This window comes from Tyto alba, unplaced genomic scaffold (assembly GCF_018691265.1).
Source record: "Tyto alba isolate M040663 unplaced genomic scaffold, T.alba_DEE_v4.0 Super-Scaffold_44, whole genome shotgun sequence".
NCBI classification, from domain to species: domain Eukaryota; kingdom Metazoa; phylum Chordata; class Aves; order Strigiformes; family Tytonidae; genus Tyto; species Tyto alba.
Window position 1 is genome coordinate 3,152,935 of NW_024881320.1, and position 24,898 is coordinate 3,177,832.

At 44.4% G+C, this 24,898-nt stretch overlaps 3 protein-coding genes and 1 long non-coding RNA gene across 17 annotated transcripts in view; all 4 read left to right on the plus strand.

The window, feature by feature from the left end:
- CLIP1 (CAP-Gly domain containing linker protein 1) overlaps positions 1 to 5,814 on the plus strand; it is a 59,314-nt gene extending 53,500 nt beyond the window's left edge. For all 12 annotated transcript variants that reach the window (XM_033008184.2, XM_033008185.2, XM_033008186.2 and 9 more), the window contains 6 exons: positions 1,665 to 1,782; positions 2,060 to 2,219; positions 2,966 to 3,015; positions 3,840 to 3,845; positions 4,388 to 4,512; positions 5,205 to 5,814. In XM_033008184.2, the coding sequence (XP_032864075.2) occupies positions 1,665 to 1,782; positions 2,060 to 2,219; positions 2,966 to 3,015; positions 3,840 to 3,845; positions 4,388 to 4,512; positions 5,205 to 5,427 (682 nt within the window). In that variant the 3' untranslated portion in view covers positions 5,428 to 5,814. The remainder of the gene's footprint in view (positions 1 to 1,664; positions 1,783 to 2,059; positions 2,220 to 2,965; positions 3,016 to 3,839; positions 3,846 to 4,387; positions 4,513 to 5,204) is intronic.
- A 650-nt stretch (positions 5,815 to 6,464) lies between these two features.
- VPS33A (VPS33A core subunit of CORVET and HOPS complexes) lies at positions 6,465 to 16,048 on the plus strand. Of its 3 annotated transcripts, XM_033008340.2 has the most exons (13): positions 6,465 to 6,598; positions 6,676 to 6,741; positions 6,841 to 6,968; positions 7,423 to 7,612; positions 8,451 to 8,567; positions 9,277 to 9,451; positions 10,150 to 10,343; positions 11,676 to 11,802; positions 11,984 to 12,051; positions 12,648 to 12,785; positions 13,167 to 13,304; positions 13,460 to 13,628; positions 14,166 to 16,048. In XM_033008340.2, exons 1-13 carry the CDS (start codon positions 6,497 to 6,499, stop codon positions 14,357 to 14,359), a joined length of 1,806 nt encoding a protein of 601 aa, XP_032864231.2. In that variant the 5' UTR covers positions 6,465 to 6,496; the 3' UTR covers positions 14,360 to 16,048. The 3 variants fall into 3 exon arrangements, 2 of the variants coding, with proteins under 2 accessions (XP_032864231.2, XP_032864232.2); XM_033008341.2 differs by lacking the exon at positions 14,166 to 16,048 and having other exon boundaries at positions 13,413 to 13,622; XR_006166735.1 differs by lacking the exons at positions 11,984 to 12,051; positions 12,648 to 12,785; positions 13,167 to 13,304; positions 13,460 to 13,628; positions 14,166 to 16,048 and adding an exon at positions 11,032 to 11,150 and having other exon boundaries at positions 11,676 to 11,781.
- Positions 16,049 to 17,783: 1,735 nt separating this feature from the next.
- Positions 17,784 to 19,590, plus strand: LOC116965375. The gene is made up of 2 exons (XR_004409322.2): positions 17,784 to 18,018; positions 19,213 to 19,590. It is a non-coding gene; the product is annotated as an uncharacterized LOC116965375 (long non-coding RNA).
- A 1,147-nt stretch (positions 19,591 to 20,737) lies between these two features.
- DIABLO (diablo IAP-binding mitochondrial protein) lies at positions 20,738 to 24,711 on the plus strand. The gene is made up of 6 exons (XM_033008435.2): positions 20,738 to 20,803; positions 21,502 to 21,622; positions 21,978 to 22,109; positions 22,719 to 22,829; positions 22,985 to 23,081; positions 24,057 to 24,711. Exons 1-6 carry the CDS (start codon positions 20,757 to 20,759, stop codon positions 24,269 to 24,271), a joined length of 723 nt encoding a protein of 240 aa, XP_032864326.2. The 5' UTR covers positions 20,738 to 20,756; the 3' UTR covers positions 24,272 to 24,711.
- Positions 24,712 to 24,898: the final 187 nt, after the last annotated feature.

The following is a 24,898-nucleotide window of genomic DNA, read 5'->3' on the forward strand; positions in this document are numbered from 1 at the left end:
CCTGCTGAAGAACACAGAGATTGCTTCCATGCTTCCAGTGCTTTGCTGAACCAGGGCTGGCGAGGAGATCTATTAAGTGCCGTTGCCCTGTTGGGTTTATTAACAGGAGGATAACTTGTATTTGAAGGCAAGTTTGTACAGTCTGCAATTTGTTGTGTATCTGCTTATATTAATTCTCTCATTGTAAAAATATACCAAAACCAAAATCGACCTTTTGGTTCTTGTTTGGTAGCTGCATCAGCTTTTCTAAACCCCAGATTCTCCACTTGCTGCTTCCATTCCCGAGTATAATCTTAACAATGAAAGAATTGCATTAATTGTGCTCTCATTATTAAGTTTCCTATTAATCTTGAGTCAGCGAGATTTATTGTATTTCATGGTCTGGGTATCATGGCTCTCACTAACTGTAGATACTGTGGATATGAAAACTTTTCCATTTGAACTTAATTGCTATCGCTACCTACTGAGCATCATCATAGACGGACACGTTCTACTCCTGATCCCTCAAACAGTCTTAAGACAGTGTAGTTACTTAAATTGTTACATCCCGTGGTATCTCTGAAGTACTGACTCTTTCATGCTTTTTGTATAGTGGGTACACATTCAGGTAGCCTCGTTTACCTTCAGCCCTCTCTGCTAGTAAGAAGCAGCTCACTGCTGTGGCAGTGAGACAGTGACCCCCTAACCCAAGAGATATGGAATTGCACAGAAAAGTGGCTCTGCTGAAGCTCGGAGAGTTGAGAGCTAGCTGCTGGGCACTGCTTGGTGCTCTGAAAAGCAAGTTTCTCTTCTAGAGAAGTAAACATTTTAGAGTAACAATATTTTTTTAAAAACAAACAAACAAACAAAAACTTTTCAGCTTTTGTAGCAACAGTCCTCACGTTGGAGGACAGTTACTCACCTGTGTGTATTCTGTGGCCTATCAAGGAGACTTGTTAGCATCAGTGTAAAGATGTCATAGCTACGATACCTGGAGATGATTGTCAGGACAGGAATTGTAGGCAGAAGTCATATCTCTTATTGAATCAGCTGAAAAGGTTGAGAAAACTGGACATATGTACACAGAGGGGGTTGTGCCTGCTCTGGAGGATTTCTTTTTGACCATTCGTCTATGAAATAAAACAAATCCCACATGGTTTTGTGCTGAAACAGTAGTTATTAAAGGCCCAGAAACTCTCAAAGTACATGTTTCAGGAAATAATGATGTTACCAAAATTAGTGAGGACCAGCTGATATTTCCAGCATCATCCATGCTTTGCATGACAACTTGTATAATGAGCTTTGCATGTATGTTTTGTTGCTTGTTAATAATTTTCAGGAAGTAACAAAACTCTGAAGTTAGGTTTTGTGGAACATTGTGCAACATGTTTATTTATCCTGTATCTCCCCAGTCTATTAACTTGCTTCTTTAAATTCAAATGGATACGATGATATGCAGATTCTGGCATGTGCTACCTAGGTAAAGTTTTTGCTTTGTTTCCACAGTTGTAACATCTTAAATGTTTATACATATATAAAATCTTAGTCAAGTACAGAATTTAAATTTGCTTTTTAAGAACCACTTCTTACAGTAGTCTAATTCTTGAAATTAAATTAAAGTTATTTAGGCAACTACAATAATCTGTTCTTTAGATGATTTCTGATTTTATTTGGTTTCCTTTTAGAGAATCTACATTAAAAAAAGAAATTGATGAAGAGAGAGCATCTTTACAAAAATCCATCAGTGTTACTAGTGCCTTGATCACAGAAAAAGATGAGGAACTGGAAAAACTCAGAAATGAGGTAAATGAGAAACAGTGGGATGTTTCTTAATTTTGGATTAAGTTATGACTAGAAGCGTATGGCTTTGCATGCTTCCTACTGAAGAGTTCTCCAATCCTTTTTCTTTATTAATTTAGTGTAGTTAAACCTTAGAGTTAAATCTTCCGGTACCTGTGCACACTTAGGTGATTTCTAACATATCTTTTTGGTGGCTATTTAGCCCTTACGACTAAGGATGTTGCTTTGGTGCTCTGACTTCATTCTGGGAGGCCTAAGCAACCTCAAATAATTCTTACAGATCACGGTGCTCCGTGGAGAAAACGCTTCTGCAAAAACCTTGCAGTCAGTGGTTAAGTCATTGGAGTCTGATAAATTGAAACTCGAGGAAAAGGTGAAGAACTTGGAGCAAAAACTCAAGGAAAACAATGAGCAGCCTTTAACTGTAACTAGCTCCTCAGGTAAAAGAGCCTCTTTACTGTCTCTGTGCCTTCATCTTTAATCTTGTAGATTTTTGCAAATGTTAACCAGATAGTTAAAAGGAGGTTTAACCAACTGAGCCTCCTGAGAAATGTGACTTTCCTGTTGCAGGACACACATAAAACTTAAATGAAGGAAAAAATCTGACCAGCTGCAAAATGTGAAAGCTGCTGACATTGACAGTTAACCCCGCTCACAGCGGGGTGGGGGGAAATTTGACTTGAAATTAAACATGTGCATAAGCCATCAAACTTTATCCTGTTCATGGTGTGGCTTCTGTGCAAGAGCCCCTCTTAGACTGATTTTCCTTGCTGTAGCTGCAAAGTAACATGTAGGCATCGTAATAAAACCACCTACCTGAGCACCAGACTGGAGTCACACATTCTAGACCCTTGTGCTTCCCTTACGCTGAGCTGCTTGAACTTTGTACAGCTGCAGTCTCATCTCCCAAGAGAGAAGCGCTCCTTTGCAGATCTGTGAATGTTAGCTGTCACCTATACATCCATTTTTTTTATTTTAATAAGTAATGTATAGTATTGAATATGCTTCTGTAATGCAGTGGTCAAAAAAATTCCGCATAGAAGTCGCCCTTACCAAAGTTTGTACTGCGTGATTAGAAAGCAGCAAGAATAAGATGTTTTCGGTCTCTGACTAAGCCATTGTGCATCTCATAATTTAGATTACTGGATACTTATACCTTGTTTGGTTTTGTTTTTTTTCTTTAAAGGTGACATTGCTGCTAATCTACTTCAAGATGAAATTGCAAAAGAGAAGCAGGTATTTGATCTGAAACATCAGCATGCTAAAACAGCAGTGTGTCTGTAGGCAAAGGGAAATATTTTTCAAAAGACAGTTCCTATCCAATTTTATAAACCAGGATTATAATGGGCATATTTATCTTGTAACCTTCTGCTTCTGAAGGGAAATATTAATGACAGTAAATATTAAGAAACAAATGATGAGTGATGTTGGAGAAATAGTTCAGATTATTGGAACATGAGGGAGCAAGCAGGAAAGCAGGGGTGGCGAGTTTTGATGTGCAGCACGTTGGTGCGGTGCAGCCCAACAAAGCTCACTCCTAAACTGCTCCTTGGTTCTTGCTCAAGGTTTCTTGGATGAGAATGGGGAGTAAGGTCTGGCCTGCCTGAATCTGTGGTGCTTGCCACCCTGGAGAAATGGGCTAGCTGAGCTCCCATGCTACTTTTAAGCTTCTGCAGTTGAAAATGTTGATCTTGCTGCTACTCCACTGCAGAACTTCACTCAGAATGAGGGGTGGCTGCAATGGAGTAAGGAATTTGCGTAGTTAGCGTGTGCTTGGTAACAGAAAAAATATGTATCCAAGAGTATGATAATCGTAATGAACCCATGAAGCACTGCCATGTGGCCTGTGACAACAAATGCCAAGGAAACATAGTTAGAATAGAAGCACCTTTTGTTCATTATAAAAGTCCTTGTTAGATCGCTAATGTTGGTCATGTTGACTGAAAAATGCCCTCCCCGGTCTGTGCAGAGATCAGAAGTAGTGTAATTAACACACACCAATCTTTTTCTGTTTTTCTGCCTCCTTGAATTCACCTGCTGATGGCAACCCTTCCAATCAGCACGAGGTTTGTTCCACTTCTTATCTTCCTTTATTTTATCCACTGTGTTCGTTTGCCAAGCATTACTTGACGGTCAGCAGTGCTGCTACAGGCCTGGCTTGCTGGACTCTGTGGCTCTGGCTGTGGGAGAAGCTGCTGGCTGCACCACCCTGTCCCACTGCCCCCCCTGGATACCTCCGGGAGTGTTCAGAGGGGCAGAGAAGCTGTTCTGGCCAGAATTACACAACTGGGTTTACGTTCAACATGTAACATTAGAAAAAGAACTTGATGGATGGGTGGTGGGTTGAGACTCACCAATGTCTCCGATGTGTTGGCTGGGCAGAACTGCCTAGCTCCCTGGACAGAAATCGCAGAGAGAGGCTCGGAGATCCTTTGGGAATTCCTGTCCCTCGTTTTCTCTGTGTCCATGGGTGGTCTCAGTAATACAGCGACCCAGCAGTAAGAGTTAATGCAGATCTGCACATGTCAGTTTGAGGGTTATGCCTTTGTTGCTCGTTTTCTCTGAAGCTTTCTCCTCAACCTGCTGACTTTGTTCTTGACTATCACAGATTGACTTCCTGAATTCAGTGATAGTAGATCTGCAAAGGAGAAACGAAGAATTGAACTTGAAAATACAAAGAATGTGTGAAGCAGCCCTCAATGGCAATGAAGAGGAGATAAATAACTATGACAGGTATAAATCCTAAAGGAAAACCTTGGCTCATGTTTTGAGAACTGTTGGTAGCAGTCAGTTCTGTCAGCTGCACAATGCCCAGCCTGATTTCAGCTGTCAGGAAGGACAAACGTAGCTTTCTCTTGAATTTATTTAGGGTGATTGAATCCAGCCTTCTTTTTAGGTCCATTACTACAGTGTACCTGCTGGTGCAAAATGATTCTCTGTAGTTACCGATCGCAATCACTGATGTATCGTAACATACTTGTGCAGCTTGGTCGAGTTGGGCCCTTTCCAAATGAAGCAGAAGAGTGTTTGCTTTCCAGAGGCCAGTAGCCGCATTGAGATGCAGAGATCCAGTAGAGAGATAGAACTAAAACCCACTGGATATAATGTGACTTCAGCCTCTCTTCTAACAAGGGAAAAGAGAAACTACTTTATGTGTTTCTTTTTAAAATAATGTCTGTATTTGTGCAAATATTTACACAAAGCACTTTGTTTAGTAAACAGTATAAGGGAATATAGGGGTACTGCAATGTAGCTGAGCGCATCTTCATAAGGGGTTTTGTAATTAATTTTTTTTTTGTGGACCACCGTGGTGTTTCCTTAGTCTCAAGAATTAGGAGACAGCTTATTGGGCAGGGCAGGGAAGCCGGCCTTTCTCCTTTACAAAGAAGCACCCTGTTTGATTTGTGCTGGTGCTGATCTTGCAGTGAGGAAGAAAGCCTGTCCAAGAAGAAACCTCGCCTCTTCTGCGATATCTGCGGCTGCTTTGACCTTCACGACACTGAAGACTGTCCGACGCAGGCCCAGATGCTGGAGGAGCCGCCCCACTCGGCTTACCACGGCAGCCGGCGAGAGGAACGCCCCTACTGCGACACCTGCGAGATGTTCGGGCACTGGACGGCCGACTGCAACGACGACGAGACCTTCTGAGGCGCCGCGCGGCCAGGAGGACAGACTGTCTCTGCGCACTAACCGGACGATTTCCACCACCAGCATTTGTGTGTGCTGAATGTCAGGAAAAGGGACGGCGATTTTTGACCCCCTCGCTCCTATTCCCCTTGTCCATTCACTCCAGAATCAGTAAATGGATAAATATTTTGCTCCTCCACTAACAAATACCCTATTTCCCTTTAATAAACTTAAGTGAAATATAAATAAATGATTTAACAAATGATTTTATGCTATTTCTTCCCAGGTTCTGGGTTTGTTCCCACTCTTAACAAGAAATGTCCCCATGCTGTTGCATCTATTGATGGGAAAACATGTATAGGAACGAAGCACTATAGTTATATTAAAGCTTATTTAAATACCTTAAAATTATGCTGTTAATTTTCATATTTGCACTAAACCATTTTAAGGCTGAATTTGTACATTTAGATTTTTAAGCTTTTTTTGACACTGGACTGGGTTGAGAAATGTTTCATCTTTATCTTCATTTACTCATGTGACTGTGATTTCACTCAGTGAACGCGAGCCCTGGGCTGCACTTTGCCACCGGGGTGAAACACGAAATCGTGCCGCAGGTAAGGAGCGGAGCTGCTGTGGGGTTTTCTTCTAGAAACCCAGGTGCTGTGCACGCCTACAACACTTTGTGGGACACCCCTAATCATTCATTCAGCTTCTATCTAGCGTGTGTGTGGTGTGTGTGTGTATATATGCATATATATATATTAAAGTTATATTTTGGAAAAAAAAAAAAAAGTGCGTTTTCGTTCCTCTCTTTCCGTTCCGTTAGGGGAAACAACCGCGCCCTGCGGCTGCGTTGTAACTAAACAAAAAGAACGCTACCAGCGTTGTAGGATGGTTGCAGTAAGGCTTCACGCCGTCGGTCGCTGCTGACGTCACCCGAAGATTTGGGGCAAAAGAGGCGGGGTTTGGTGCCGCGGCGGTTGGCGTTGGCGTCCGCCAGGGGGCGCTGCGCGGGTGGGTGGGGCAGGCTGCCGGCGTGGCTCCGCCCCTCCCGCGGCGCCGTCACGTGAGGGCGGTGTCACGGCGGGCGATGGCGGCGCACCTGAGCTCGGGGCGCGTCAACCTGACGGCGCTGCGCGAGGCGGGGCGCAGGGAGCTGCGCGAGTTCCTCGACAAGTGCGCGGGCTCCAAGGTGGGCCCGGGGGGGAAGGGGGGGGGGGGGGGCGATGGCGGCGGGGCCTGCGCCTGACGCCTCTCCCCTTCCCTCAGGCCATCGTGTGGGACGAGTACCTGACCGGGCCCTTCGGGCTGATCGCGCAGTACTCGCTGCTGAAGGTAAACGCCGCGGCGGGGTGTGGGGGGAGGCGGCGGCCCCTCAGCTGCCCCCCGCCGCAGCCCCCCAACGCCCTCGCCCCTCTCCCCCCGCCGCGTTAGGAACATGAGGTGGAGAAGATGTTCACCCTCAAGCCGGGCCGCCTGCCCCCGGCGGACGTCAAGAACATCATCTTCTTCGTCAGGCCCAAACTGGAGCTGATGGACATCATCACCGACAACGTGCTGAGGTACCGCGGGGGGAGGCCACTCGTGGTTTTGGTCCTGGGAGGCAGCAGGGAGGGATCCGGTTAGGCCTGACGCTGCCCTGAGGTTTGTCCCGAACTGCGTGCAGGCAGTGAGGCTGCAGCAACTCCAGGGCCTCGGGGTGGGGTTTTCCACTTCAGCTGGGGATGCAGAGGGGGCATTCCTTGCTCAGGGGGTGTATGCTCCTTCTAATTAATTGGAATGAGCTGTTCTTTGATTGACCCTCTTTTTGAGAGCTGCAGGAAAACCTTTCCCAGGTTTCACACCTGTGGCTGGGTAAAAAATCTGAAACACAAAGCCAGGAATGGAAGTTGGCAATAATAACAAAGTGCAGCATTCCTACTTCCTTTGAATTCAGAGCCCCCAGCCCGCAGTCTGTGCTGGTTCCCTGCGCAGCCGCGTTACCGTTTGCTGTGCTCCTGCCTGTGACTCTTCCAGGGAAGACAGAGGCCGTTCTCCCCAGAGGGATTTCCACATCCTCTTCGTGCCGCGCCGCAGCCTGCTCTGCGAGCAGTGGCTGAAGGAGCAGGGTGTGCTGGGCTCCTTCATCCACCGAGAACAGTACAGCCTGGACCTGATACCCTTCGATGGAGACCTACTCTCCATGGAGTCTGAGAGCGCATTCAAGGTAAGCACTCGTCTCATCTTCGAGGAAAAACGCTGTGTGTTTTAGCACTGGCAGCTGGTGTTTGGTGCAAAAGCTCTCGGCAGGTTTCTCGGTGGCCGGCGCAGCAGGGAAGGGCCTTGCAAAGCAGGCGTGGCTCAATCCTGAGTGCTGAACCAAGCTGGAATGTCCCTGTGTGTTTTCTGAATAAATGCTGAGAGGACAATTGCTATGCCAAGCTGCACCCCAGTTCCTCCAGCTTTAACTGCTGGTGTTATTTTCACGAATCGAGCATTCATGAGGCTTAAAATACTTAGTTGTTACAAAGAACCAGCACAGTTTGTGGCAGTACATGGCCGGAGAGCTGTGTACGATGGTTAATACTGCACACTAAGCCGCACTAAGAATTAATAGCTGTCACATACCAGCTGTCTATCCTATTTCCTCAGAACACTGTGTCTAGACACGGAAAGGTTTGAGCGTTTCTTCGGCCATCTCTGCCTTATTAAGCGTAGCCCAGAGGATGCATCAGGGCTTGCAGCTGCTTGGCGGCAGCAATGGTGAGGTGCTGTGTGCTCAGGTTGGCCTAATTGGAGGGAGAGGCTCTTCACAGTCACTTTCTGGCTCTCTCGCTCCTGTCCATCAAACTGGGAGTAGCGTGTGGGGTTCAGAAATACTACAGTGTCTGGTTTGATCAAATGATTTGAGATAGTAACAGCACAGATAAGATCCATGTTTGCCAACAGCCACAGCTTTCCTTCAGCCTGTGTCTCCTCTGAACTGTCGATATGGCCCACCTTTTGCTGTGGAAGCAGCTGTGTCGGATCAACACCTTCCATCAGGAATCCTTCTCGTTGTTTAGGAATGTTACCTGGAGAGCGACCAGACCAGTCTGTACCATGCAGCAAAGGGGCTGATGACACTGCAGGCTCTCTACGGAACCATCCCGCAGATTTTCGGGAAGGGCGAGTGTGCCCGGGTGAGGCAAATGTTGCTGCTGAAAAAAAATGCATCTTGTTCTTTGGAACTGCCTTACGGAGTGTTTGGTTAAATGCACATGCGGGTTTTTTGAATCCAGCCGGGGTCCTTCCTATCATATTGGAATTTCAGGATCATGGCCACCAGGTCTTTGAAATCTCTGGCCAAAAGAACAATCTTTGCTGTTCCATAAGTCTTCCTGTCAGGAGGGTTTATCTGATTTTATATGCTTTTTTCTCATAGGTACACTGCTTTTGTTTTTAGCAGTTCTTTCTGTGCAGTTTTAACACTTAGCTGCTCTGTTGGTATCCGAAGGGCTGAATAAATTGGGAAGTGTATAACCTACTGCTCATGCCTTAGCTTTTTCATCTCTCCCCATAACTCACCCTTTTTTCTCCTCTCTGATCAACCTGCAGTTTAGTTGGTACCTTTTGTAATGAGGGTGTGGCTTGAGATGAACCCAGTGCTTTGGCCACAGTCAGTCTTGTGGAGCTGCAGAGAGCAGCAGAGCCTTTGGGGACAGTCTGTTTTTCTTTTTTTGGGGTCTTGTCCTGACCCCATCTGTCAGCTGGTTTGTACCTTTTGCCATTCTCTTGCTTTACACAGGGCTGTGCCCCATACTTTGCATAAGCATGCACTTGTAGGGCCTAGAAGTCAAATCCATCTGTTGTGGCCTGCACCATAACCAGACCAACATGATTTACTTGCAGCATGTGGCCAATATGATGATCAGGATGAAGCGTGAGTTCCCTGGAAGCCAGAACTCGATATTTCCTGTCTTTGATACCCTCTTGTTGCTGGACCGCAATGTTGATCTGCTGACACCATTAGCTACGCAGCTGACATATGAAGGGCTGATAGATGAAATCTATGGAATTCAGAACAGTGAGTACTGCTGGGTCAGGTGGAGGTCTCCAGCATGCTGGAGCAGGTTGCAGTGTGTCAGGTGGATTTCGGCATCACTAAATAACTGTGATGTGGGAGCCCCTCACCTGAACTTAGTGCGGGGATGGCTCAGTCCCAAGCTAGAGCCCATCGAGATCAGCTCTGTCTCTCTTTTTGCCTAGAAAGGGGAGTTATCGAATGGGCATATTTTGGATGTTGGCTGGGTGCAGGCACAGTAACACGGAACACAAAGTGTGGGAGTAGAAGTGGTAGGGTATGCCTTCACTCTCCAGCCTGGCTGGCTCACGTGCCACGCTGAGGGGACAGGGGCAGTTTGTAAAAGGCTCTTCAGAGCGCTCTACCAATCTTCAGGAGGTAGTAAGAAAAACTCCAGAGAGGCATTTATGGGTTTGAATCCCTCCTGCTGTACTGAAGACTGGCCGGAAGGCTGCCTCCAAACCTCTTTGAAAGCAAGGTAGCTGGCACTTGGGTTCTGATCACGTATGTTTGTACAGGTTTCCGGGTCCCTGTGACTCTCCTTAATTAACACATATGCACTGACTCATCTGGGCGTTTATATTAGCTTTGCTGCTCACAACTGTTTCTAGCTCAGGGGACATGTTTCCACAGCCTGCTTATCTTAACTCCTGGTGGTGAAGTCCCAGCCCTTCTAAGGGTTATTTCTCTGCATTTGGTAGCTTATGTGAAACTCCCTCCTGAGAAGTTTGCCCCGAAGAAGCAGGGTGAGGGTGGGAAAGATCTCCCCACAGAACCCAAGAAGCTCCAGCTGAACTCTGCTGAAGAGCTGTATGCTGAAATCCGAGACAAGAACTTCAATGCTGTGGGGTCAGTGCTGAGCAAGAAAGCCAAGATCATCTCAGCAGCCTTTGAGGTGAGGCCTGTATGTGACTGTGCAGCCCTCGGGCATTCTTATCATCAGATAAGTCACTGTATGCGTTCAGCAGGGCTGTGACTGACAGCTTGAGCTGTTGCCCTGGAGTAATCCCGTACAGAGTATTATGGCTGGCATAAAAAAACAATACGAATGTGGAAAATACAGTTGTTTTACAAGAGGTTTGATCTGTAAATTCATGCTCACCTGTCAGACAAAGCTGGAGTGTGTTTGTGGTTTTGTTTGAAAACATCCTGTTGATTCATAAAGAAACTGTGATCCCGTATCTTTGCTTTCAGACTTCATGGCAATTCTCGAGAGAAGTTGTTGCATTGTTTGATCATATTTCCTTGGGGTTTTTCTTTGCTTCTTCACTTCTGCCACATTTAAGACGAGGTAGTGGTACCTTAACTGAAATACTGTGCAGTCAGCCACATCTCCTAGTAAATATCTGTTACTGCAATATTAGTGGTAAAGGTGCTGAAGATGAATTATACATACTGGTTGTTAAAAAAAATAAATAAAAAAAAATAAGGAATTGTCAGAGGTAATAGGTGATAATGAAACAGCAGAATATTGGCAGGAGAGGACTTCTTAAATTGCAGGCTTCATCATTATCGCTCTCCTGTCTGCACTTGCCCATTTAAATCCTTCACATGAGTCAAATTATTATTATTTTTATTCCAAGTTGCAGCAAGAGGCAAGTAGCCCAAATGAAATACAGACCTCTGGACTGCTCTGAGAGCTGAAGTCGGCATTGTGCTTCATCAGATCCTTGCTCAAAGCCTGGGACATTGTTACAGCCAGGTACAGTGAATGGCAGGTTTCTGCTTGTGAGGGACACAGCCCCTGCCCGCCTGGTTCCTCAGCACCTTTCACTGCTGCTCTGAGGGGAAATGTCCCCCGTCTCTGACTGTGTTTGCCTGGAGCTCTGTGTTTACCGACACCTAGCGAAGTAATTCATCTGTACATAAAAAAGGTAGTTTTGCCGGTAAGGAAACTGAGGAGTGGCAAATGATGGCTGAATTCAGACAAAGGTGGAGAAAGGTGACTGGTGACACTGGTACAATGGAAAAAAAAAAAAAAAAAAAAAGCAAACAGTGTTGTGATCCTGTTGTATTATGTCCTGCCTCTTCTAATGACCAAAATGTTGTAACAGGTAATACTGTCATGTTAGTATAAGCATTTAAAGTCTTTTGTCTAAAAGGTTGCATATCTCTAACAGTATCTGCTGTTTGCAGTGAGTACAGTAAAAGACTTTTTCGTGATGAAATGATCTAGTTTGTGTTATTAATCTGAACAAGACCTAACCATTTAAACGGATTTCTTTAGGAAAGACACCATGCGAAAACCGTTGGGGAGATTAAGCAGTTTGTCTCCCAGTTGCCACACATGCAGGCAGCAAGAAGTTCTCTAGCAAACCACACCTCCATCGCAGAACTCATCAAAGACATCACCAGTGAGTATTCATTGAACAGTCTATCTAATTTAAATATAGCAAGATGCCAGACAACTTGATCAACATCATTCAGCTTGGCAAAAATTGGCTTTGCTTCATCCAGCACATCTCTGCTGAAATGCTAAATGTAGAAAATAAGCTATCAGTTGCTATTGTATTGATTTTCATTCTTTTCCCAAAGCATCTGAAGATTTCTTTGATAATTTAACAGTGGAACAAGAGTTCATGTCTGGAATAGACACTGATAAGGTAAGTAGATAATGACACTTAGTAACTCTTACATCTTCAAAAAGAAACAAAACTGTATTTCTCTGGGTTTTTTTCCATTTGGGTTTTTTGAGAGAGGAAACATCTGGTCTAGATGAAGTCTGTCTCCTTCCACTGTCAAGGTTGTGAGCTCTTACATGTGTCTCTTTGCACATTTGCAGTTTTTTCCAAGTGACATGCATCGCTGACTGTGGTTGGGGACGGTGCTGTGCTGCACTTTGCCAGGCTCTGGTTACCTATCACTGCCTGTAATGCAGATGTATCCAGCTGGAGTGCTTTGACTTATACAGGGATCAGTGAAAGACTGAAAACCTTTAATCAGAATATTTTTCAGTGTATCAGACAAAGTCTAGCTATGGTCTGGTGAATCGACATGCTTTAGAAAGATGCTAGGTGGAACCAGTGCCAGATCACTGTTTTGGAGATGGTCTTGAGCTGCCTGGAGAGCAGCTGCACCCTCTTTCTTGCTGTTTTTGAGATACCAGGCAAAACTAGATCTTTCTTTCCAGGTCTTCTAGTCACTTTAACAGGTCTTAAAATAACAGCTTATGTTTTGTTTTGTTTTGTTTTTTTAATAGGTTAACAACTATATTGAAGACTGCATAGCTCAAAAACATCCATTAATCAAGATCTTACGTCTCGTTTGCTTGCAATCTGTATGCAATAGTGGACTGAAGCAGAAGGTTCTAGACCATTACAAAAGAGAGATTCTCCAGGTTGGGCTATAACTTTTGGATCAACAAATTTTTGAGAAAATCCACATCAAAGCCTCAGTTCTACAACATTTGCATTCTAGACAGACACATCTTATATGTGGGTAGATCTGACTTCCAGTGTATACAGATAGAGGACTGAGGCTTCTGTTTGGGCTGATAGCAGTGACTTGGGAGGTGCCTATATGTATTTTACTATGTGTAGATACAGAGAGGTTTCTATCATTGCACTTTTTGCTATCATGATTTAAATGGGATACACTCTAGAGAGATCTTAAACAAAAAAACTTTTTTAAACTAACATCTTTTGCCTTTAAAAAAAAAAAAAACACTCTGGTTATGGTTTATTGATGTGGTATTAAAGGTGAATTCCTCATTTTGTAGACTTATGGCTATGAACATATATTGACCTTAAACAACTTAGAAAAGGCTGGACTCCTGAAACCTCAGACAAGTGGCAGGAATAATTATCCAACGATCAGGAAGACCCTGCGCTTATGGATGGATGATGTTAATGAACAGGTAATCAGATGCCTCAGCACTGAGCATAACATCTAACAATACAGGATTATGTGCAGCAGGAAAACCCTCATAGTTTTATTTTCTTATTTCTGTGGTGCTGTTTTGCAGCCTGAAGTAACGGTCACCTGCTGCTCATACTCTGCTCTCTCCTGCAGAACCCCAACGATATCTCCTACGTGTACAGTGGCTACGCTCCGCTGAGCGTACGCCTGGCACAGCTACTGGCTCGGCCAGGGTGGCGGAGCATAGAGGAGGTTTTAAAGATGCTGCCGGGTCCCCATTTTGAGGAGAGGCAGCAGTTGCCTACTGGCCTTCAGAAAAAGCGTAAGTTTTGCTTTGCTTTCCCATTTTTTTAAAGGGAGGTGCATCTTTCTTAGGCTGCAGTGAAGCAAACTGAAATCAGGGCTGGCATCTATCTCATCGCCCTGTCCCACTGCGGTATTATAGCCACCTAAGCCACTTTTGACAGATGGCTTTCTGGCCTCTTTAAAACATCCCATCACATATCCGGCCTGCTATTAATGCGTAGCACCATGTGCACTGCAAGTCCTGTAGAGCTGTATGTTTGTTTAACTTCTCATCAGAGTACTAAAATAAACCCTAACATTTACAAAGAAGGTCAGCATCACTCCCTAGTTTTAAGCCTGGGCAGGCAGAAGCACATCCTGTAGGGAGACTCTGGAGCTGGGAGTAGAGCGCATTTCTGGGCCACAGCCTGGTATTCTGCCCAGTAAGTTTCTTCTCTAATTCAGCTGCTGTCTTTATTTTAGTTTTAAGTAATTTCAAATTTGACTGACAGTTGATGGTTAGGAGATGTAAAAATAAAACTAAGACAACCTGTACATTTCTCTGAATACACAGGTCAACATGGTGAGAACCGAGTCACTCTGGTGTTCTTCCTGGGAGGTGTAACATATGCAGAAATTGCTGCACTGAGATTTCTGTCCCAAATGGAAGATGGAGGCACAGAGTATGTCATTGCCACTACAAAACTGATCAATGGAACAAGCTGGATCAAATCCTTGATGGAAAAACTGGAGCCTGCCCCTTTCTAGGGTCTGTGGCAAGAGACAGTAAATGTGAGAGGCTCTGTGGGACACAGGCACGTCAGCTTCTGGTCTTCTGGCATGGCTGCTTGAACACTGGAGAAACATGACAATGAAAGAAGCTTTCCTGAGGCCAGCTCATGATGCAGTTACCCTCATCCCTCTCCACACTTGTGTTCTACTGTTTGCAGAACTTCCTGGTAGATAAGCAGTGGTGAAAGGCACTAACACTGGGAGAAGGAGCGATCGCTGCTCATGGTCTGAATTGTCAAACAAGAACTGGAGGAGTGGGGATTTGCCCTGTTCCTTCTATTTGGCAAATTTGTTTGTTTTTTTGGGTTTTTTTGTTTTTTTTTTTTCAGTTTAGTTTTAGTGGGAGATGTGATTACTTCTTTTTACCCTCCTGAGGTGCTGAGGAGGTAGGATATTCTCTATTCTATTCTCAATTCCTGATTTCACACTGATATTACCAGTCTGTCTGTCTCTCCCTGGTACCTGACAGATTCCATCACTGCACTGGATCTGTTTCTGTTGGAGATCTGTACTCCGCTGTACCTCTGCTGTACCCAGGCTTCAGTTTCTTGCTTATCATTCTGATGAAAGGCAAGGAATTTGTGCTTCCCCCAGCTTCAGCACATTTACATCAACAGGCAGCAGCAAGGGCCAGGCCCCAGTAGCTACATTTTCTTACATCCTTGGAAGCTGACTGTACAGTGGAAAGAGAACTGCTGTAAAGGGGAAGCAATAACTTCTTTACTGCATAGGTTTAGAAAGGTCATGGCTCTTAAGCATCCAGCATCGTGCACCTGCAGGACCTGCTTAGCCTGTGTGGTGCCATAACAGGCTGGCTGTTAGGGTTAGTTGCCTGTAGGCCACACTCAAGTCCACTGTCCTGCACGCCTTGGCCAAGGCATTCGTTGGGTTTCCTGCAGCAACAGCACTGACTATGACTACAATAAACTGCACCCAAATTATGAGGGAGATGCTTGAGCCTTTTACTTCAATTACCCTCTGACAGGCTTGGTGTGAGGTGGCTTGTTTGTCCTGTGTACACCCACTTGGCTCTGGAAGGCAACTCCAGGGTACGAATGACATCAGTGTGGCAAAAGCTTGTGTTTGAAGACACACAGACACTCCCCACATGGGACTCAGGCCAAAGATAGCTACATCAGTGACCCAGTAAACAGCGGGTTTAAAACACACTTTTTTCACACCCCCTGTTCAGTTTATAAATTGCAGTACTTGTTGCCACAAGCTGTTGTAGAGCCCAAAATTATAAAATGGAATTTTCCATGGTTTTGGTGGCAGGGCCCGTGGTGTTGCTGGCTCCAGAAGCCTCAGGTTTGCTAATGCTAGAGCCTGGGAGCACAGACCAGGGGTTGTTGCTTATGCCCATGCAACCACCAGGGAGTCTGTTTCACACTGCATTGCACTCTTAAATTGTTAAAAACAACTAAAGCAAAGCACCCCACACCTTAGCACTCTATTAGCAAACATTTCTGCTCTTAATTATCTTGCATAATACATAATATGTCACAAAAAAGCCCTTTAGTTTTTCCAAGTTCTTACAGTTATGACTGTGGGTTTCAGTCTGTTTTGTTTTGTAAGATTGAGTTCTGCCAAATGAGCCCCTTCACAGAGCCCCTCTGTCTGCTTAACTCCAGTTGGCTTATTAGAATAAAATAAAAATGTATTTGATTTTTTTTTTGAAAGTGTTTGCTCTGTCTCCCTCTCTGGAACACAAAAATAAATAAAATAAAACAAAACCCTCCACTGTGGTAGCTGTGTCCTTCTCCCCTGCCCCGGCATAACTGAATTACTTAAATTGAGCCTACTTTACTAACATCTGGATGTTTTTCCTTTAAGCTTCTACATTAATTACATTCTGTTCTGCCACCTAACATACTACATCAAAAATACCTATAGGATTTCGTGACTACTAAAGAAAAATATATTTTAATCATTTGAGATGTTTTATTTCAGGTGGGTAGGCAACTTGCAGCCTTGTCTTGCAGAAACAAGATGCTGCAACTTTGACAATAATGCAAGGAGGAAACATGGATTGCCTTGTTCTACATTATTTCTGCAGTTCCACTGTAAAGTAGGCAATTTCACAGTATTTAAAAAGAAAATTGAAGTAGCTTTGGGTTAAAAATTAGATGTTACTGTGCAGAAAAAAACATGAAGAAACAATGTGATTCACTGCAATCCTTGCAGAGTATCCTTGGCTTGGTCTTGAGTGTCTTTGTACACAATTTCCAGAAATATATAGGTTTTTTAAATCTTAAGAACTAATTGCAATGAAATTAATATCTCCAATTGGGCAAGTTTGTGGACTAAGTTCAAGACATAAAAGCTAATTCAACAACTTGCTTACCTTTTCACTTGGACCAGCACAGGTGTGTGTTAGTAACACTGAAGGCAGAACTTACATCTAAAATAGTTTATGCCAGACACTTGGTAAACTTGAATTTACCAACAACACTACTGCATATTTTTTTGCAGATTGTAGCCTGCACGACCACCAAGCCAGAGCCATGTGGATGCTCCACCTAGACAAAGTCTCTTCCTGGAACCATTCAACAACAACAGCAAAAAATAAAAGCCATCTTGACTTTGATTGATTCTCTGGAGAAGCAATTACTACTTAACAGGCTTCCTGAGCAGCTTGATTATGTTCTGCTTCTGTCTAAGGCCTTGCTGACCATGCGGGTAATAATTTGATAACAAGAGAGCCTGATTAAATTAAGGGGCCATTTTCTACATCATAATATCTTTGTAGGTAAGAGATTTGATTTGCAGTATGTACTCTTCCTTTTCTCTGCTGTCTGTGGTTTACAAGCAAAAAAAAGAAAACATTACCCAACTTCCACCCTGAAAGACTTTCACTTTTCATATACCATTATCAGAAAGCAGTTTTGCTAAAAACACATCTCACTTCCCTCCTCATCCCCCTTGCTGCAAAAAAGCTTTAGCGCTTGCTCTCTAAAACGTAGGGATGACTTCTTGAGTGTGTAAGGGTGAAGCTAGAGCAGTGAACTACCTTCAGGTCTGGGATTAGGCTGTCTTCAGCACTCACTTGCTTGTGATAGAAAAGCCCGACTCAGCCCACACAGTTCCACCCTGTAATGTGCTGCTGATCTGGGACAATCCCCAGCTGTGTGTGAGCATCCTCCTCCCTGAGTGGCCCCAGAGGCACGGGGCACTCAGAGAACGGAGCAAGAAGCACAACAAGCAGCCTTCCAGATATATGCAGAATAAGAAGTGTAGGATGACACAACGCTTTGTTAGAGGGGAAAAAAACCCCACATTTAAAGAAATGCAGGTTTTGACCTGGTAACGCTAAGCCATGGCCCCTCAACTCACAAAATACTGTTGACAAAAGCACTCTGGGGAAGGGGAGCTACTTGGCAAGCTCTGTACTGCTGCGCTGCACAGAGAGCGCAAAGGCGCTATGTCATATCATAACTGCTCCTGACCACACCTAGTGTATTAGTCCTCTTGTGGGCTGCAAACACAACCTCATTACTCCCGACTCCCAGACAAGCAGCTCAGAAGGGGATCAAACTACAGCAAAAAACATTTAGAAGCCAGAAATTCCAGGGACAGCTGCAGAACAAAACTAGAGAAATAGGAACTTTACGAAGTAGAGCTCATCATCTACCAGGGTAAGCAGTTTACTTCTTTATCAACATCTTTTTAGATAATCAGAAATCACGTAAAGCCTATAGATAGAAAACATCAATACTTTGAACAACTGGGAAACCACGGCTGATTTTAAAATATAATAGCTCCTATAACGTATACATGTATCTGAGCTTAGAATTAAATGACTGAACTCTTTAATAAGACCAAAAGAGTGAACTTATTTTAATCAGAAAGTGAACTATCAATCACAAAAGCTCTTTAAAAAATATTCTAAGTGGCAGAATGAGAATTCAGTTTAGTTTGGGTGGCTTTAGACTGCTTAGATGAGAAATAATCCTTTTAAGTTAGCTTTATCTTAAGTCTGGTTTTATATTCCCTTTATGTGCTTGACCAAGAGTGTGGCTATTTTTGATCAGGTACAGTTATGATCAAAATTTTAAAAAAACACGTAAATTGGAGAGAGGGTAGAATTTTTTTTTTAGATGGGTCTTCACAGGTTTAAGCCTAAGGAGCCAACAACTTTTGTGAGAATGTTCAGCTTTTATTTTAAACTAGCAAATGAGTAACTTTTAAAGAAGTGATATATGACTTTCAAATACAGCTAGAAGATTATTTCTAAAGCATCTTATCCTGTGTCTCCCATTTAAAAGTTATTTTTAACATGAGATATAAATATTTGCCTGTGCAAACTAGTATTTAAACCCCAGTTTTCATCATTCTTAAACAAAAGGCTCAGTTTGTGCCAGTATCTCTATTAGATGCAATCATATCATTAAATATTAACGGTGGCTTCCTTGGAGGAATTGACCACTTTGATCAGAACACACTGTTGGTAATGCACCATCAGCGACCGCTCTGAATGTGAAGCTTCCTGGATGCACAGCCACTGACACAGGGGGCAAGATACAGGAGCCAGCTGCACTCTGCAAGGCCCCCTGGCAGCGTCCTCTGTGCATCTATAGTTAATTTTCTTAGTCCTGATTTGGAGACTTTGATCAGCTCCTGAACTCTTTTTCAACACTGAGCAGCTAGGAAACCCTGTACCAGTCGCAGAACCAGCACACACAAGCCCAACCTGACAATAACAATCTTCTTAGAAGGATGGGTGACCATTAACCCTCCTGAACACAGCCATTTCTCCCCACAACAGAGCCACCCCATCAGCTCTGCAGTCTCCTTGCTGGGAAAGACTCATCCTGTCCTTCTGCTTACAGAGCGGGGAGGAGCACGGCAGCAGCCAGCCCCAGAGATCCTACCTGACGTGGAAAACCATGCCGGACTCCTTCACCGTCCACTTCCTCAAGGTACTGAAGGAGCTGCTGGCCTTCGTGCTGTTCAGTTATACCGTGCTGGTCGGGGCACTGCTGCTCGCCGGCTGGACGACCTACTTCTTGGTGCTTAAATGAGAGCTCCTCTTCTGCTCCTGCAGCCATGGGCTGGCCAGAGGCAACAGGCTCCACCGTGCAGCTCGTCCAGCGCATCTGCTCCACACGCAGGATGGCAGCTCCTTCCCCCTTCCTGACTCTGCAAGCGTTTTGTTTCGTTACTACCTAATCACAATCTTATTTTCTTATGTAAAAAGAATAAAGATTTAAAAAAAAAAAAAAAAAAGTATCTACATGCATGCACTTTACTGATCTTTGTGGCTTTTGCAGATTGTGTCTCCTAGACATAAACCTCTGTTCCCCGAAACATTTAAAAGCCTCCCAGCAGTTTTCTCCTGAGATTCCCACCCCATGCCCCACCTCGAGAGCACGGCAGTCTGGGAACACAGTGGAGGGACAGGAGGGATGTAAAACGATTCAAACATGACCAACATCTCAAGTAAACAAGTCCTGCCTTGTCTAACTCTGCCTCATTAAGGGTGTGAGGGCAGAAATACAGAAATTAATTTGTTTTCTAGCACTCCTGGGAAAGACATTTCAAATCACCAGATGGTTTCCCTCTTTCTACATTTTATGTGGTATACTTTATTGGGAGGGAGCACCAACACCACACTATCTACAGGCATATTATTTGGTGCTCTCAATTGTGCAACACTTTTCAAGAAATGCTTAAACCATGTAGTTAGCTGAAAGATGTGCCTGCGATACAGCACTGCCTTGCTAAAACTAAACTGTGCTGAGTAAACTGAGTCTCAGAGAGAATAAAAATTTCTGGTATGTACCAAAATAATAGATTTAACTGATCAAGGTGTTTCACGTAGAACTATACAGGAAACCTTTGCTGGAGATTAGCACAAACCAGAAGCTAAACAGCACTATAAACTCTTGAGAAACAAAGATGAATTAAATCTGAGGGAATGGGGAGCAGCACCTGTGGCAGTCAGTGAGTGACACTTCTGATGATGACCCGGCACACAGCTGAGGTCTCTTATCTGCCGAGTCGGGCTGGCCTCTCAGCTGTCTCTGAGCAGGGGAACACCGAGGAACCGGCCAAGCGCAGCTTGGGCTGAGAGCTCCCAACGCCATTTCTGCTGCCAAAGCCCGTGCCGGCGCCTTGCAGGGCAGAGCAGCCGCTGGGGCAGCCCGGGGCGGCGGGAGCAGCCAGCCCCGCAGGCTGAGGGGACACCCGCCCCCCATCTCCGCCCTCACAGCCCAGCGCGCGCCTCTCCCGCCTCCCGGCTCGGGGCGGCCACGTGCCCGCCCCCCCCCTCTCCGCGCATGCGCTGCCTGCCACACCCACTGGGCAGCCAGCCCCGCCCGCTCCGGGACACGCTGACGTCACTGCCGGCGTACCTCCCCCCTCCAGTCACAAGATGGCGGCGGGCAGGCGCTGGCTGCGGAGCTGCTGCTTCCTCATCAGGTACCGCGGTCGGTGCCGCCGCTCCGTGTCCCCAGAGCGGCCCCAACGCCCCTTCTCTGCCTCGTGCCGCCGCGACGCAAGCGGGAGGAGCTGTGGAACCCGCCCGGCGCTCGCCGCGAGTGGGCTGCAGTTTAAGAGGACGCGGCCTAGAGAAAAGGAAAACTGACCAGTTATTTTCATAAAATTGCTCTACAACAAAAAAAAAAAAAAATCTCCTAATTGAGTAGTTCTGTTTATCCGCTCGAGTGTTTCAGGGATAGGCCCTGGGTCCGCAGACACTTACACAGCACTAGGTGTAAATAAAACTGACTACAGGAGGCCCCAGCTGCCACTGGATTGCAGCAAACCATTACCAGTCTTATTGGTCACCTGCATGTACTGTATACCACTTTTAAGCATGCTTTTTAATTTTTTTTCCGATGTTATTGAATATTAGTAGTGCATTGATACCAGATAAGATACATTTCCTCTCTCAAAGGATTAATAATGCACTAGTTACTGTGCTTGTTTTCTTTTCTTGCACATAATTAAGTAATAGAGTTTAAACCGAACTTACTATTATGCAGCCACGTTACAGAAGCTTGGTAGAGACCAGGTCACCTAGAACAGCTTCTAGGTGTTCTTTTCCTCTTTGATACTTATTTCCCACCACACGCTGGTTATTTCTTGGTGCTTAACTTTGTTTCTTGCACTTCCAGGCAAAGCTTCCCTGTTCTGGCCAATATCAGGCGATGCTGCCTCTCGGGCATGAACGGGCGGTGGCACCGAATGGTGGGTGCGGGGCTGGGAGCGGCTTTGTGTGCAGTCCCAGTGATGGAGGTAACGTATCAGGAGCGAGGTGCACACAGCACCCGCTGGTTAGAGACGGTTTAATATTCAAAAACACTTGCTTAGCATTTTACAAACTAGTACTCACCCTCGGAATTGTATTCCTTCTTGGGGATCAGAGGTGTTTAAGCTGTGTAGTTGTTAAGGAAGAGGAATGAGAAAGACACTGTCTACCTTGAGAAACACCTTGCAGAAAGAGTTGTCTTGTTTTACAATGGCAAAACAGCAGGGAGAATGAGGCTGCCCAGCCTTGTAACTAACAGTGGTGCTTTTTCTTACCATTATTTGTTACTAAACATCCATACGAAAGTCGCTGTAAAGATCATGCAAATGTCTTGTCTTTCAGAAACAGAACTCCGTTTCTCTCAGTAACGATGCCTTGATTAAAAGAGCAGTTTCCTTGGTAACAGATAGTACTTCTACACTCCTCTCTCAAACAACATACGCATTGATTGAAGCATTGACAGAGTATACAAAGGTAAGCTGAGAGATGATGTGCTTTGCTAGCAAGTTAGTACTGGAAATACTAAATTATTTGGCACAAACTACACCTGCTAAACTATACTTAAAATGGACTTTGTTTTTCTATGGATTTTAAGAAAAAAGGTTTGGGGGTTTGAAGATACCAGGTTCCTAAGAAACAGTGGAGTAGGGCTCACTGTTCTACTACACACCAAACGTGGAAGTTATTTTTACCTTTGTTAGACTGTTGCCTTAAGCTTGAACTTAAGCTGAAATGACCCATCTCAGAACTGGGGCTAAAGAAACATAACAGTTATCAGATACCTGCGTACCAAGTAAGTAGGATACGGCTGAAACAACCACATACAGTTTTAATTTTATAAACAAGTGCCAATTTGAGTAAAGTATTGCATTCCAGTTTACTTCCTTATTAGTATGGCAAGTGCACAAAGAGATGCTACCCACAGCACTACTGTAGGCAGACAGCAAATGCTGTCAGTGCCTCCAAAATTGCGGTGACCTTGAGAACAAAGCACCTTTGGAACTATTCCAGCAGTTTTGCCAATGAAGACCAGTTAACTCTGTATAGATTGTCACATAATTGTGTGAAATGATTTCTTTGCAGGCAGTTTATACACTGGTGTCTCTCTACAAGCAATATGCAAATCTTCTTGGGAAAATGAACTCAGAGGAGGTGGATGCCGTCTGGCAGGTCGTGATAGGAGCCAGAGTTGATGTAAGCCATCGTCTCCCTTCAGTCAGCAATCTGCCTCTTAAAACTCTGCTCAGAAAGTTCTCATCTCGCTTGCTCACCTTTTCATGAAGGCACTGTTTGGAAGAGCATTCAGATAGTGTTACATCAAATTAAGTAATAATTTGTTTTACTCCTAGATGACAACAAAACAGCAGGAATACCTAAGGCTGGAATCCAGCTGGATGACAGCACTGCGTCTTTCAGAGATGGCAGCAGAAGCTGCATATCAATCAGGTAAGCACAAGTAGGAATAAGTAGTTTCCTTCCTCTAGAATTTAGGCACTGCTTATTGAATGAGAATGGAATTGAGACAGACAAAGAGTATAAATTCAGTTAACATACCAATTTACAAGCAGTGCCTGGTTTTTAGAGATGCTGAGAACTTACGTTCTTTTATTGGCTACAGGTCTAGTAGAAGCGTTCTGAGAACCGGGCCTGAATCTTCACATGTGGTTTAAATCAAGACCAACCGTGCAAAAAAAAGTGTTTGAAGCAAGTGTTTAGTCATTTTTAAATGCAGTGTTGAAACAGTTCTGGGAGCTGCAGAAATAAAGATTCCCAGGGGACCTAGCAAGTCTCTCTAGCTGTCTTCGCTTTTATTGAAGTGTGAGAATATTAGCCTTATACTTGGGAAATATATTAATTTTGGTCTTTTCTCCCCATATACACACTTTCACAAAACATGTAGAGACTTGTTAGCTCCAAGATTGAGTTACGGGCTGACTCAAATCAGCAAAAGTTATTGGAGTGGAGAAGAGGAGGAAAGCAATGGATATACAGGGACACTCTAACTTTGTAAGTGCCTGAAAACACAGAATCTGTAGGAGTGTGGGAGCAAAAGTGTTTCCTAGTTCAGCAGTGTGACAGACATTCCTGCTGCTGGTAGGGGACAGGACAAGGACTTTAAATTCCTGGCACACGATGTCTGAGCTGGGCTTAGTTCTCAAATGCACTAACACAAGCTGATCACTCTGCTCAGACCCCATAACCCACTTGGGTGAGAAGAATTCAAGGGGGGACAAAAAAAATCTCAAAGTAGGCATATTGTTATTTAAGGTAAAGGAACAGTAAATGCATTTAGCATTAACATAGCCCAAGAACCATTGAAACACTTAGCAAAGCAGATGATAATTATAAACAATCCATTCCTTAATTGAAGGTTTGCTGAGTGCTCCTCTAATGCAGTGTGCTTAAATTACTGCTTTTCAGGTGCAGACCAAGCCTCAGTGACAGCCCGCAGCCACATTCAGCTAGTGAAGTCACAGGTGCAAGAAGTGCAACAGCTGTCCCAGAAAGCAGAGACCAAGTTGGCTGAAACTCAAACAGAAGAGCTCATAAAAGCTCAAGGAGAGGAATCCTCATTGCCACAGGGCATTTTAGGAAGTACAGAGGCGGGTGAGGACCCTTACCTTCGGGAGGACTGAAAAGAACTTCAGTGTCACCATAGAATATATGAGAGTCAATTGCAAACTGAAGGGTCCCAAACTTTTAAGTGTGGGATAGTGGGAAACTGCTGAAATAAGCCTATGATTCCATTTCCCCCCTGCCCAAACAGGATTGCTTTAAAATCCCAAGTATCTGAAAGGCCTTGATCTTGTTTGTAACTTACCATGTTTGTAATACTTATGGATTCAATTATTTAAATGTTTAACTATGCAAATGTGAAAATTGCTATCCAGGATAGCTTGTTAATTGTCTCTCTGCTGGGAGGGTCCTACAGCTCATTTGATATGTTTGTGAGAGTTCTCTAACTTAGAGACTAAGTAGGCATCAGCCAAAGAAGTGTAGTTAAAAGTCATTATTTTTAACCTGTGAAGTCAGTGATGTCTGTTAGGAGATACCTTCATTAAACTGTGTAAAAGCATCTATCGTGGGTATGCCCATTCGGCTAAGAGATTAAGCACCGTTTTCTCTTTGACCTTAAAAGTTTACAACAGAGCTGAGTCTGACAACTGCATCAAATTACACTTAACTGCAGTCAGGGGAAACATTTGCTGTAGAGCTGAAAACTCTACAGACTTCCCCAGGCTCCTCTTAGTGAAGTTCTGCAG